We start from the raw sequence: 13934 nt of genomic DNA, 5'->3' as shown, positions 1-13934 counted from the left end.
GCGCTTTTTGGTGTCAAAGCAAGATTTGATATGTTATGCCAGGGATACAATACACATACCTATTTTTGCACTTCACCTAGGCTTTGCCGGTTTCCTGCCATTATTCGCTTTGCCGTCCACCTTTCCAGGCGCCTTACCAGCCGCCTTGTCATTCACGTTGCCATCATCGTTGCCATCCTCCGGATCTAAGAGCGTACATCGCCAAGGTTAGTGGATAAAAGGAAAAAAAACGTGAGTGATTCATCTTTCAGAAAAATTTGTCGTAACACGAAAGTCAGACGTGTATTCTAAGAAGCAGTGGGCAGCTGCGTTGCGCATTCACAAGTAAAAGTGAATAAACGTTCACAGTGTTTTAATAATTAGTTTCTTCCGAATCAAGGACAGCGATAGAAGCACACGAGTCCTTTGCTGCTGCGCAGCGTTAATAGCACCCCGGAGGCTATGGGCATCATTGGTGTATCCGACGCAACGGCGAATGTGTTTGTAGCAAAACAGCGTTGTTAGACTTCTGGCGTGCGCAGGCTGCTGGAAACATCGCGCGCAGGCCGCTGGTCCAGAAAAATCCGCAAGTTGCATCTCGAAAGGCGGTCCTATAGTGATTACGTGCGGGGTCAGTGGGTGTCCCTTGTACAACAACAGGCCGCCTTGTTGAAGATCATCCACTGTGGCAGTGGGAGGTAGACTAGAGATGGCACTGGGTACCTACAGGTAAATGGGTACAAGCGCGCTGTGCCATTATGGGACCTCAACGCTTGAAAAGGTGTGTTTGTCCCCAACCACAAATTCACTGTTCAAGTTTCCAATACATGTTCAAAGGTGAGCCGCAATGACACCACCGAACTGGGAACGTTGTCGTGGATCACCTTCGGAAAAGCGCCAGGAATGCGCAAGAACGCCGTCGCTGATGGGCGCCGACTGAGTTGAATTGCGAAGCACTTCTGAGCTCTACCATTAATATTATCTTTAAAGGTTTCCAGGCATCCTGCCATTGTTCTTCAATGTTACTCAGTGATAAAATCAGTGGTATCTAAATATATTCATTACCACAAACGTACGTATTCTCTGCAGCAGGTATGCCTCTTCTCCCAGCGATATGCAATTACCACTGTCTTGCGCTAGCTGATTACAACTTGCGCCTGAAAAGTTCCTAATTTCATCCCCCACCTAATTTTCGGCCGTCCTCAACTGCGCTTCTCTCACCTTTGGACCCATTCTGTAACTCTAATGGCCCACCGATTATCTGTACTACGCATTACATGGTCTGTCACAGCTCCATTTTTTCTCTTCGTGTCGACTAGAATATTGGTTATCGCCGTTTAATGTCTGATCCACACCACTCTCTTCCTTACTCTTAACGTCACACCCAACATTTTTCGTTCCATCGCTCGTTGCGCGGTCCTTAACTTGTTCTCAAGCATCTTTGTTAACCTCCAAGTTCCTGCCTCATATGTTAGCACCGGTAGAATGCAATGATTGTACACTTTGTTTTTCAGCGACAGGGGTAAGCTCCCAGTCAGAATTTGGTAATGCCTGCCGTGCGCACTCGAACCCATTTTTATTTTTCTGCAAATTTCTATCTCACGATCAGGGTCCCCTGTGAGTAATTGACCTAGATAAATGTACTCCTGTAAAAACTCTAGAGGCTGACTGGCGATCCTGAATTATTTTTCCCTTGCCAGGCTATAAACATTATCATTATCTTCTGCATGTTAGTCTTCAACCCTACTCTTACACTTTGTCGGTTGAGACCCTTAATAATTTGTAGCAATTCATCCCCAGTGTTACTGAACAGGACAACGTCATGTGCAAACCAAAGATTGGTGAGGTATTGACCATTGATACTCACTCTTAAGCCTTCCCAGACTAATAGCTTGAATGATTCTTCTAAGCATGCAGTGAATAGCGTTGGACAAATTATGTTTCCTTGCCTGATTCATTTCTTGATAAGTTATTTTCTACTTTTCTTGTGGAGAACCAAGATAGCTGTGGTATCGTTGTAGATTTTCCCCAAGAGATTCACGTATGCCTCCTGTACTCCTTGATTACGCAATGCATCCATGACTGCTGGTATTTCAACTGAATCAAATGCCTTTTTATATTCTATCAAATACCATATAGAGAGGTTGATTGTACTCTGCAGATTTCTGAAATACCTGATTGATGACATGAATGTCATCCATTGTAGAATATCCCTTCCTGAAGCCAGCCTGTTCTCGGGTTGATTCAAGCTAATGTTGGCCTCATTCTATAGAAACGTCAAGAGCAGTCGTTTAGATGAGTACTCCTGGACACGTCCTACCCAAACGCGTGCTTGTTTACATTGTGCGACTTATTTCTGCCAAGGTTCTTCGCTCTTTCACACTTTAACAAAAATATTTCACACCTCGTTAAAAGCTCTCTTTCTTAAATGAATGTCACTGTTGTAAGGAAGCGATGTCATATTTGTGGGTAGAAAGAATATAAGCATAAACAATCATGCTGAATAGAGTGGACAATCTGCAAGAAAGTGTCTTGAAAATGCGGCTGAGAGGATTTCCTATATAGTCAAGCACGAAGATCTGCAGAAACCTAAAACGTCCGCGCACATTACCTAATGACGGAGAGCTATCTCCTGATGAGTACTGCAATCAACACAAAGTGGCTGTTGCAGCAGCATGTAAGCATTTCTTCAATGTCTAATCAGGTGCAAGGAAGCTTGTGCCAGGTTTGTAGCGACACCATTATATAAATGCCCGCATGCTGTTCACAGCACGCGGGCAGTCACTACGCCTTGCACCGGCATTCGTTTCTAATACATCTGACTGCATCTTTTACGTATTCTGACATTGTTCGTACGTGAGTAAAAGTTGCCAGCGCACTTACAGCAGATTGTCAAGCCATCGGTAGGTTTTCTCTTCTTAGGAGGCGGGATTTCCGAAGCAGGGTCTAGATAGTAAAGCTGCTATGCTTTGTACAGTTCTCTTATATAGCTCATCCCATACTCATCCAGTCCCAGTGATCTACCGAAAATTCTGTAAGCCCATAGCTGTGCTCTTTTCTCGTAATAAAGTTCAACTATGCGCGGACGCACCGACTAACTAGATGAAGCCGCTGATTGCCAACGCAAGTGGATTGGTGTAATCGTATCGACGTGACCACATGCCTTGCACTCCCCGCGGCAGCCTTTGCATTGAATTCTTAGTGCAAGTCAGCAATGGAATGTCGCAGTTTCACCCGAAAGGCGAAGCATCGATTGCGATAGCAAATTAGTAGACAGCCATACGAAGCAAGATAGTAGCTTTATCGGCTGTATAAACTTGCGAACATTCGGTTACTGACTAAATTAACAAGCATGGTGTCACACGCGCAAGGGTAAACATGAACACATCTCGCTCGATGACCGCGGAAACTCGCTGCCAAACGCAGGCGGGAGGAGGCACGGCAGCTGCAGCGAGCGAATTAACCTTCGCGCCGTTTCTCGCTTGAACGCGAACTAAATGTCGAAAGCACAGCGCATACAAAGCTACCGACACTAGTTGCACTTTGTCCAAATCGCAGATCGATTTGAAGATGAGGCATGCGAGGGCGCGCACTTTGTGTGCGTCGCAGATCACTTTCACGATCCTGCGCCGTAAGCAGCACCTACCGCAGTAGTAGAACGTCCGCCCCCTCCCCATCCTCCCACCCTTCGCCCTCACGCGCGACGAGGATGGCGCGCTTCCGTCCCGCCTTCCTCCCTCGCCCGCGAGAGATTGAGCCGCGATCGTTGGCTTACCCTCGCAAACTTTCACTCGCACATACAGTGTACGGCACGCGGCGACGACGTTACCCTGCTTGGGACTTTATACGGAACCTCACAGGTGACGACGACGGCGACAGGTAGAAATGTGCTTGGAGTGCCCATATAATTGATATCGCAATAAAACTTATTGTGGTTCGGCGGTGTCACACTATTCCGTAAAAACAATTAAATCTAATAATGACGTTATGCAGCATTGCTCCGCAGTTCACATTTGCAAAGAAGCTGCAGGTGTACTCACTTTCGCTTGCTCTTCCATGAGATTCCAACACTGTCCGTGTTATGTCGTTTGCAGAATTGCCCACTGAAACATGCGTGAAGCGATTTTAAATTCCACTTATCGAGGATACAAATATACTAGGTTAAAAACAATTATGCAGATCCAACGCATATATTCGTATCCATGTCAAGCGAACCTTTCGTAAAACGTTTCATTGCATGCTATAGATCTTTTCGTCTTCAGGAGCGCGCTTTGCCCCCCAGCGATTGCGTACCAGCCCGGAAATCAGCATGACACGGCAAACCTCTACTACGCGACCCACGTCATACATTGTTTTACACTTACAGGTGCACTTTTCATCACGACGTCTATGGGACCAGCTGACTTTGATCTTCCAATCTATGGAAGGTCGGCCCACCTGCCCACCAATCTGTGCAGGATCCGCCCAAGCACGAATCAACGAGAAAGAAGGCTTACAAAGCTTCGCTTTTATGAGAAAATGCGCTCCTGAAAACATATTTGTTATAGTGGGGATATTTGGGTACAGTTTGTCCTTTCACTGAGCATTTCTAGAAGAAGTAATTTATTGATTGGAAAATGTAGAGAGGTCGGCCGGAAAATGGAGTATCTGGCCGGCTACTCTACGTAAGGGAAGGAGAAGAGGGGAAGAAATGGGGTCACAATGGGGCATGATAATGGGACAAACGAGGTGAAAGAACACATCGCTTGCGTGTTATCACAAGCATGAATCCAGGCCCGTGTCGTCTAAGAAACCGGAAAGAGCACGCATTGTCTCTATCTTCTGCGAACTCTGTGGCCATGCGCCTAGCAAGAGGTCCTCCGACAGTGGTCTATTGTCTAAATGCCTCAAGGTAGCTGCCAGTGTCAGTCTTTCGCGTGCATACACAGGGCACACCACGAGCACGTGGTCTATACTCTCTACAACGCCACACACTGAACAGTCCGGGGAGTCTGCCGGTCCAATGATGTGCAAGTATTTGCGCGTGAAAGCGATACCTATTCGCAGTCTGTGTATCAGGCAGGTATTAGGGCGTGGAATTCCACGCAGAACAGAAAATTGCATATCAGGATGCAGCCTTTTAAGGCCGACGTGGCGAGCGTCTGGCTGGGCCCAGTATCTTCTCGTCGCACTCCTCATTAATTCCGATAGGAGGCATGTGATGTCCGGTCTAGAGAACGGCACTACAGTTCGCAGGCTTCAGCATCGGCCATCTCATTACCATTGAGCCCACAGTGTCCTGGGATCCATTGGAACACTATGCAGTAGTGTTTTTCTTGAGCGCATGAAAGTAGCTCGGTGATCTGCAGTGCCAGAACCTGATATGCGGTGTGGCGCAGGAAGCATCCCAAAATTTGCAGCGCGTGACTTGAGTCCGTGAATATGCACCACTCTTGAGGTCGTTCCCCGCACATATGGCGAATCGCTTCCCGAATAGCCACAAGCTCTGCAGCGGTGGATGTAGAATTATGATCTAGAATGAAAGCTCGAGTCATCTGCTGGGCGGGTATCACTACAGCTGCTGTCGATACCTTTGGTGACGCGGATCTGTCAGTGTACACATGAACATAGGTCTGGTATTCTGACCAGATGTATGCCAGAGCAAGTTGTTGTAGTCCGCTAACGGGAACCAATGATTTCTTTAGTATGCCGGGGACATGCAGGCATACCGAAGGTTGAATCATCGCCCATGGTGGTTTGATCGGGTGATATGGAAGGGCATAGCCTTATGTTATGTGGGGCACCATGTGCGCAGTTTTGTCTTCGTTGTCAACCCTGAGCAAGCGCAAGATAACGTGCCACGTGCAGATGTGCATCATCGTTCAGAAACATCAATGTCCTCTTTTTTTCTAAAGAAGCAGCAAACTGAGTAAAATGTCAAATGTTGGCTTCTTTATTTGCTACAGACTGGAAGTTTGAAGTTGTAATTTATTTAATACGCAGTGAATTTGATCTGTCTTAGACACCTAAAATAACATGCCACAGTTTCACTCGCCACAGGTCTGTAGTAAAAACCTGAAGAAACACAAAGATCACGTGACGTTGAAACCGAAACAAACCGGTATTTCTTTTGGTTCGACACTCCGAGTAACAGTTGGCATAACACCCAGGAAGAAGAACAGCAACAAGTACAACAAGAACAAGAAGAACAAGAACAAAGAGAGAGAGAACAGCAAGCACAACGAGAACAAGAACGACAAGGACAAAAAAACAAGAAGAAGGAGAGAAACAAGAAGAAGCAGCATTTTATAAGCGCGGGTCCTTCTCAGCAATGAGTATCGGCTTGTGACTCGAGTAACTAGCAGTAAATCTAATGCATTTGTCATTTTCCGGGCTAGACGCTACAGCTGTGATTCCACTCGTCATACTACATTCCTGAATAAAATTAGGGGGCGATGCCACGTCTCATCGGTCATCCTACAAAGCAGCAGTCGTGATACCGGCAGCATTAAAAAAATTTCTGCGAGGCCACAACTATCTTTGTGCAACGAGCAGGCGCAGTATACTTCATGCAGACATGTATTCAATACTCACTGAAGGAACCAGAGCAAGCGTGCAATTCCACAATCTTTTACTCTCCAAAAAGCACGCGCTCCTGGAGCAGCACTCGGGAAATCAATCATACAGTCGTCATGCACTATAGAAGACTTTGCGTCCGTGAAAACGACAGCAGCCACACTTACATGAAGACACCATTTCAGTTGCGAGTTGGCCGTACATTAAAAGGTTACTTCCTCCGTGCCCTGCCAATATACAAATAAAAAGGAGGTTATTGTATTTGCTACAGTTATATTACGTCATCGGCTAAAGTCTAATGCGCTTAGCTGGCAAGAAGGGTCAAAATATTCGTTGAAACAATTCAATTCAGATGATAGTGTATACACAGAAGCAGCACGGTGCTGTCACAAGATTAAACTTGGGATTTAAATGCTTTTCTTTTGTATATGTTTGTGTGGTAAGACGGCACCTGAGCCCGAAATGTTTTTTTACGCCGCAGCAGGGTTTTAATAGGTCGATTAGTCCTGTTGACTAAGCACTTTCGCGTCATGTGCGCGCATCGTAGCAGTTCAGCGCCGGGTACATGGCTTCCTCGAAGATGTTTTTGATAACGCAATAGGTGAGCAACAGCTCGTCACAAATATATTTTAATACCACATCACAATTACGCTGTCTTAAAAAGAGGCTTCATAGGGAAGACCCTAAATTATTGACGTCTGCGCGTAGTCAGTTGACAGCTTAATAATCGGGTACATGCATCCTCAACTACAGTGAGTCTTTATCAATACAAAATGCATTTGGGCCAGGTAATTGTGTGGGTACATATTAGACAAGAAAAGAGCCCAGTACGCTGCAGGTCAGCAAGAGGCAACGCCATAGAGGCATGTCGCAGCTCTTTTTTATCTTTGCCATTTATCTTCTGTTCCACATGTATATTCTTGCAAACGGCGGTGAAGGCGCATGCAACATCACAACTGTCCGCTTGGTGGCGGGCGAGTTGAATTGCACTAAAGGTATGCGGACCCTTCAGACACAACTTTCTCGTAAAGTGAGTCTTTTCTTGACACGAAATAAGCACTACGAGGTTTCTGGAATGGTATTTTAGCAGCCCTCATCAACTTAATATTTGCTTTTAGTGTCCGTTTAACAGCCGGGGATTACAATTTTTACAGCGTAAGCGTTTATGGGCTCATTCGAATAGCCGTTTCGGTTGGCGATGATGCCGCCGGCGGCGTCAGCCGCGTAACCGCTATCGCCGGAAACGCGAAAAAAGTTCCCGATTCCCACCGGGATCGAACCCGCGTCCGCTGCTTAGACGCCGGATACTCTACCACTGAGCCAAGCAAACGCTTGCTATCGGGCCACCGAAAGTACCCTAAGACAAACGCAATGTGAGACGACTCGAGTCTCCGCCAGTATGGCGGCGCCATCTAGGTAAGATGCCTGCAAACGCAGCGTCCGCAGGCGCAGACGACGATATGCGATTCAGACGAGGCGCGCAATCAACGCGCTCCCGAGCTGCCGAACCTTCGCCAGTATGGTGGCGCCATCTAGTTAAGGTGCCTGCAAACGCGGCGCGCCCGACATGTAAGTTGTAGTTGTAAGGCTTGATGGGGCTCAGCAGACTGCTGGGGAGATAGCATTACAAGACGCAGCTCGCCTTCGACGTCGGACGGACAGTTCAGATCGTTCTCGTCAAAACGAGGTGAACAGACTGCCGCGAAGACCCTGTTGTGTGTGATGCCAAAATTGGAGCTACTCTTGAGCCGCTCCACCAACTTACGCTGTGACTGTGCTGCGTGTGCCGCACAGGCCTGTGACTTTTTTCCTCTTGTTCCTTAGCGCGGGTCCTATTTTTCTCTTGCCTTCTACGTTGTTGGCCTAGCACCCATGTGCACCAATACAAGTGAGTAATAAAATAAACATTTTATTTCTTTGATTTTCTTGAGAAAGCGATCATCAAGTGACTGATTTACTAATTTACCGGTCGCATAATCGATTATAATAAAGCTACCAATAGGCCTTCTGAAAAAAATCAGTGCTTCAGAAAGGCTTTCCAAGGATTGAAATCAACACGCACTTATATAGACCCTTGTAGGAAAAAACAGACACACTTGCGACATTGAGGCCCAAAAGTACGACTGCGCTGCACATCGGGTTACGCAGTAATCCTCGGTGCTGTAAGATTTGTATGTCACAACGCTGCACAATGTTACAATTATTTGGAAATCACAATGTTCCTGCTATTGTAAGTTGCAGCACAGTTTTCTGTCCTAAAAGGAAATGCACAGTTGCACTCACCGTTATACCCATAACCATCCGTATCCGGCATGGCTCCAGGCCCTAAAAACGTATATAGAGTGCATGTTTTACGAACACACGGATTGCAAGGTTACCTCATTTAAACGCTTGTGCACAGAAAAGCTTTTAATCATAAAGGAAATTGATTACGCTGATTCAGTTCTGTGCTATAGTTGTCCTGTCGTTAAATAACCGCTCTTCTCCCAGTCCCCCATAACCCTATATATCGTCATCATATACATTTGGGTAAAGATTAAATCTTAGTTCTAAATTATATGCCTTGTAAAGCGTCATTATAATGACAATGAAGTGTTTTAGGGCTGGCATGTATGTTTTCACCAGAGCAATACAGTAAGAAAATTCTTTACCGAGAACTGTAGGGTAAGATCCCTCAAGGTAATAAGGTAATCCTCTGCACTGCAGCTGCTTCCTCTATTTTTTTCAGATAAGATGCTTTACCCAACAGCAAGGTGAAATTCCATGCAGTAAGACATTCTGGTTAGAACTCAACAATAGTTCTCTAGCCTCACAGTTGAGTTCCCAACAGATGTATAGGTTAAATTTATGTCATAATGATACCAAAATTGGGGAAGCCTGCACACACTCATCGCAAGCCGTCATGCTGTGTAGCCACCACCAGCCAACTACTTCAATATGCTTTTTGCTCCTACCGCTTATATATGTTACGTGGAATTTGTCTGCGTTGTGTTTAATATGGCTCTGTAGACATGATCATTTGAATTGCCACAAGAACGGCCATACGTTCCGCAGTCGATGTTATCACACCTTACGTCCTCATTTCATCAGAGTTCTGCTCGGCATGATTATTATTGCGATAGCAATTATATGGACACTCAAAAGCAGATTTCTGCCGTCGGCGTCGCCGTCGCCGTCGGCGTCGCCGTCGCCGTCGCCGTCGCCGTCGCCGTCGCCGTGAGGTTCCGTATGACGTCAATGGAGATGAAATCGTGGCCGCGCGCCGCCGAACGCTGTATGTGCGAGTGAAAGGGCGCGAGGGACGCGCTCTTTCACGGGGAGTGAACGCACGGCGGAGAACAAACGCGCGTTCTGCGCCGTGCTTCCTTAAGGGCTGCAGAAGTAGGCGTCTCTTTCCTCCTTTACAATCACCATATATGTAGAGCAAACGCGCCTTCTTCAGACGCGCGAGAGGCCGTGGGGGAGGGGGAAGGAAGGGACGCGACGTTTAGCTGCGGCACCAAGTGCCTATTTATATCAGAGGCTCCAGCAACAGTCACCAACGCCGCACGCATTTTGAGCTAACGCGGGCAAAACGCCGATGGCGTCGACAACAGTTCTGCGTGTTGTTGCTACCAAAGCCGCTCACCTTACTTCGTATGACATTGCTGTGTTGCTATCGCATTCATTGCTTCGCCCTTAGGGCGAAACTGTGACATTTTTTATTACGCATTTAACTCACAAGCTGTGTTTGCATCATAGAAGCCAACGTGTTCTTTTTTTCCTCTCTCTATGTGTAATATGTCGAGAAAAGAGGTGGTACAACAATATCACCATTTTTATTCCGCTCAATTATTGCGTCACAATTTAAAAACATGTTGGCTTTATTATTCATAGCCTCATTTGAGCTCACTAGGATTTGTCCGCGCATCCATATGAATTCAGGTGAGTAATTAAATAGGCCCTGAAATGGTCTCAATGACGCTGCTTAAACGTAACCCGAATCGGTAGGCAGCAAAGAACTCGTGTATACGTCAGATATCTCGATGTTTCTGAAGTTCATAATGCGGTCAGTCATTAAGGAGAACGAATAACAGTTCTTTAAAATGTGTTTAATGGATGTATCCCACATCTGCAAAAGTATTTTCACTAGTGAAATTTCGGCCTTCTTTCCTTTTTCGGTGTACTATGCGCGATTCATGTAGCTTGTATAGCATTTAGAATGTTGACACTTTTTTGCCTTGCTTTTGCGTTTCTATCGCACCTTTTTTCCCACCTTCCACACTGCATTTATCTTTCTGTATGTGTGACTGAAGAGTGCGCATAATTCTGGCGAAATAAACCCAAACGCTAAGACGCTATCTGGGAGACCCAGTAGATTAAGCTAATGACTGCGTTAACTGTCACCGCGATGACAGGGGATTTTGACATTACGAGTAAATTATATCAGCCCGAGTATTTCGTCTAGCATGAACTTTTCTTAACAACGGTGATAGAGACATTGAGTGCGCGCTGCTAAGAAACATTTTATCCGATGATAATATATGCGGGCCAAGGTCAGGACAGAACAGTGGATATATATTGTTAATCCAACTTTACAGCATGTTTTACCAACAAGCCCACTCTTACACCCTTCTTAATTTCGTCACTGTGGTCCTGCTATAATCCGGTCAGGCATGTTTTTCAGCGTCAGCTATTATGGGCTCATTCCAATAACTGTTTCAGTTGGCGATGTTTTCCGCCGGCGCCACCACCGCTGGCCGTCGCAGCTATTGCCAGGCTCCTACCCACTATGGGGGATTGGCTAAGAAATGGCTGGATTATCATGAGGAAGAAAGAAGTCACAGGCCTGCGCCATACATAAATAAAAAACATGGCATACCTGATTTAATCAAGGAGGCTAGGTGGCTATTTGTAACCACCCCGAATCAAAGAGGATGCCAATAAATGATCATAGTCAACAGCATCGTATCGTGCCACTGGTCAAGGGATGTGACATGTGCGCCGCGTAGTCTCGATACCTGCGTTTACTCTTCGTTACCCTTTATGGCGCCTCCTCCCAAGGTACGAACCGCTACTGAAGAAGCGAATCGTAGAGCTACGCGCGCGGCTGCAACCAGACAATGTCGGGCTCAGCAGATCGCCGTGCATAGAGCAGCACTAGCCGCAGCTCGCCGTCGACGCCGGGTGGACAGTAGCGATTATTCTCGGGAAAACGACGCAAAAATACTTGCCGCGAAGACCCTCTAGTGCGTGCTACCGAAAATGGAGCTCCTATAGAGCCGCTCCTCCAGCTTACGCTGTGACTGTGCTGGTTGTGCCGCGCAGGTCTGTTTGATAAGGGGCGGTAACAGTCACCTAGCCTGCTTGATTTAATCAGGTATGCCATAACATGTTTTTCACATATGTATCGGGCAGTCCTGCGACTTTTTTCTTTCTCAAGACAATCCAACCATTTCTAGGCCAATCCCCATAGTGGGTAGGAGCCTGGCCATAGCTGCGGACTGACACCGGCTGTGGCGGACATCATCGCCAACTGAAACGGCTATTGGAATAAGCCCATAACAGCTTACCCTGCAAAAGGAGAGTAAACGCATGGGCTGTATGGGTTCGCCAATAAGTCAAGCTTTTTGTAGCTATATAGGACCAATATTCATGGTCCTAGCTACAAAACATCACATCAGTAGTAGATGTCGTGAGGTGGAACAACTGCACTCACCCGCGTTTTCGTGTCCAGGAAGATGTGGTGCAGGCTTGTTTGCAGGTTTGCTGGGACCGTGCCCTAAAAATATGCAAACAGGTTTCTCTCATACGCGACACTTATAAAGCAGTGAATATCAATCGCGAGTTCAAAATGCTCAACAATTGTCAAAGTGCTCCTAGCAGGCTTTCATTACTGCAGGAATTATTTACGAATCTACTGTACCACCCTCTAGCACGCGTGTTTGCATTTGAAAGTGCGCCTTATTAATAAATATTTGCGAGGAAAATGTCGCTATGGAACCTCGCACAAAGGCGCGAATTAAAGCAGCAGATACAGACATGCGGCCGCTAAGAAGAAAAGAAAAGAATAAATACATCGTTCATATAGGTACCAAAATAAATAAAACTCTAGAAGAACATGACTCAACCTCATCGCTCCATCTAAAAAATAGTAAAGCTGGCTTAGGTCTTAAAAGAGGGCGGCAACTCCACTCATAGTATTCAATGCTGCAGTCAAATGTACTGCCGGCTTTTCCGTATTGGTATTGTTCTCATTCCCTCAAAATATGCATAAAGTGCATGGGTCCCTCACACAGCACCATATAAGTACATGTAGGTCAATCACACCGTAAGAGAGGTATAGCTAAAGAAAGTGCTTCTACAAGACCTTCATCACTAAAGATGATGTTGAATTCGCACAGGATGTACAGCGATCGTGTGGCTATTGAAGACATTACGTACTACGTGGACTTTGGTGAAAACGTATTCCACAACGGAGAATTTTCAAGCCGCTCTGGCTTTAGCTAAGAAGACTATAGCCCACTCTAGCCCCGCTAAGTGACCGAGATCACTCCATGTCAATGTCGGTTCTTTCAATTCTACAATAAATTGGTAGGTTTACGGAGAGACGCGTTCTAGTAAATATGATACGCCACAGAAATGTCTATAGATGGGAATATCACAGAAAAGTCATATTAACTACGATGCAACAAAGCCTCAAGTATGTTAAAAACGCCGCTCCCAGTGGCTTGAACCACTCCATGGAGCGTGGTGTTCTGTCCGCGCCAGCCGAACCCCTGCGCGATGGCCTGGCTCATAAGCGCAGCATTTCTTGAGCATTGTTTTTCTCCGTCGACTCAACTAACTTTACAAGGTAAGAGCACACTTGCAGCATAATTTTCGTGAAAATGCTTGACATTTCGATTTAAAACGTTTCCTGCCAGGAGGGGTCCTAGCCACTAAAATATGAGGATTCACCCGGTCTTCCCTTAACCTGTGTAGCATGGGCAGCCTCCACTACACTTCCCCGTAACGAAAGAGGCACACTTTATTTCAACTGTGCGGTGCTCCTGCGTCCTTTTTTTTTTTTTTCCTTTTGGAAATGCAGTCATAAGGAATAAAAACTCTCCCACAAAGCGCTAGTATTTCCGATGGTTGAATCACAACGCCAGTACCTTTTTTTTTACTTCACCCTCCGAGTCAATTGCTGTATTTAGAAGCTAGTTCTAAACAGCTTTGTGCATTTTTTCCATAATAAGAGTTGACTTGTGAATGTTTATTAAGTAAATGTGAAATAAAGCTTCCTGTGTAAGGTTTTCTTTTGGATATTTGATTAACTCTCCAGTCGTTCATGGACGAATAACTCGATTACAAGAACAAATCATCCAGAATGACGAAAATCAAAAGCATGCACCACTGGTCTCGCTTGGAACCTTTGA

At 45.9% G+C, this 13934-nt stretch overlaps 1 protein-coding gene across 1 annotated transcript in view; it reads right to left on the bottom strand.

Moving 5' to 3' along the window:
• Positions 1-13934, bottom strand: part of LOC119457750 (uncharacterized) — a 32643-nt gene that overhangs the window by 5323 nt on the left and 13386 nt on the right. Inside the window, exons 5-9 of the mRNA XM_037719402.2 lie at positions 12233-12295; positions 8818-8859; positions 6702-6761; positions 4020-4082; positions 60-185 (exon numbers count right to left, since the gene is read on the bottom strand). Coding sequence (XP_037575330.1) covers positions 73-185; positions 4020-4082; positions 6702-6761; positions 8818-8859; positions 12233-12295 — 341 coding nt within the window. The 3' untranslated portion in view covers positions 60-72. The remainder of the gene's footprint in view (positions 1-59; positions 186-4019; positions 4083-6701; positions 6762-8817; positions 8860-12232; positions 12296-13934) is intronic.

The sequence above is a fragment of the Dermacentor silvarum genome, chromosome 7, assembly GCF_013339745.2.
Source record: "Dermacentor silvarum isolate Dsil-2018 chromosome 7, BIME_Dsil_1.4, whole genome shotgun sequence".
NCBI classification, from domain to species: Eukaryota; Metazoa; Arthropoda; class Arachnida; order Ixodida; family Ixodidae; genus Dermacentor; species Dermacentor silvarum.
The sequence above is the reverse complement of the archived record's forward strand: the minus strand, read 5'-3'. Positions and strand labels throughout refer to the sequence as shown.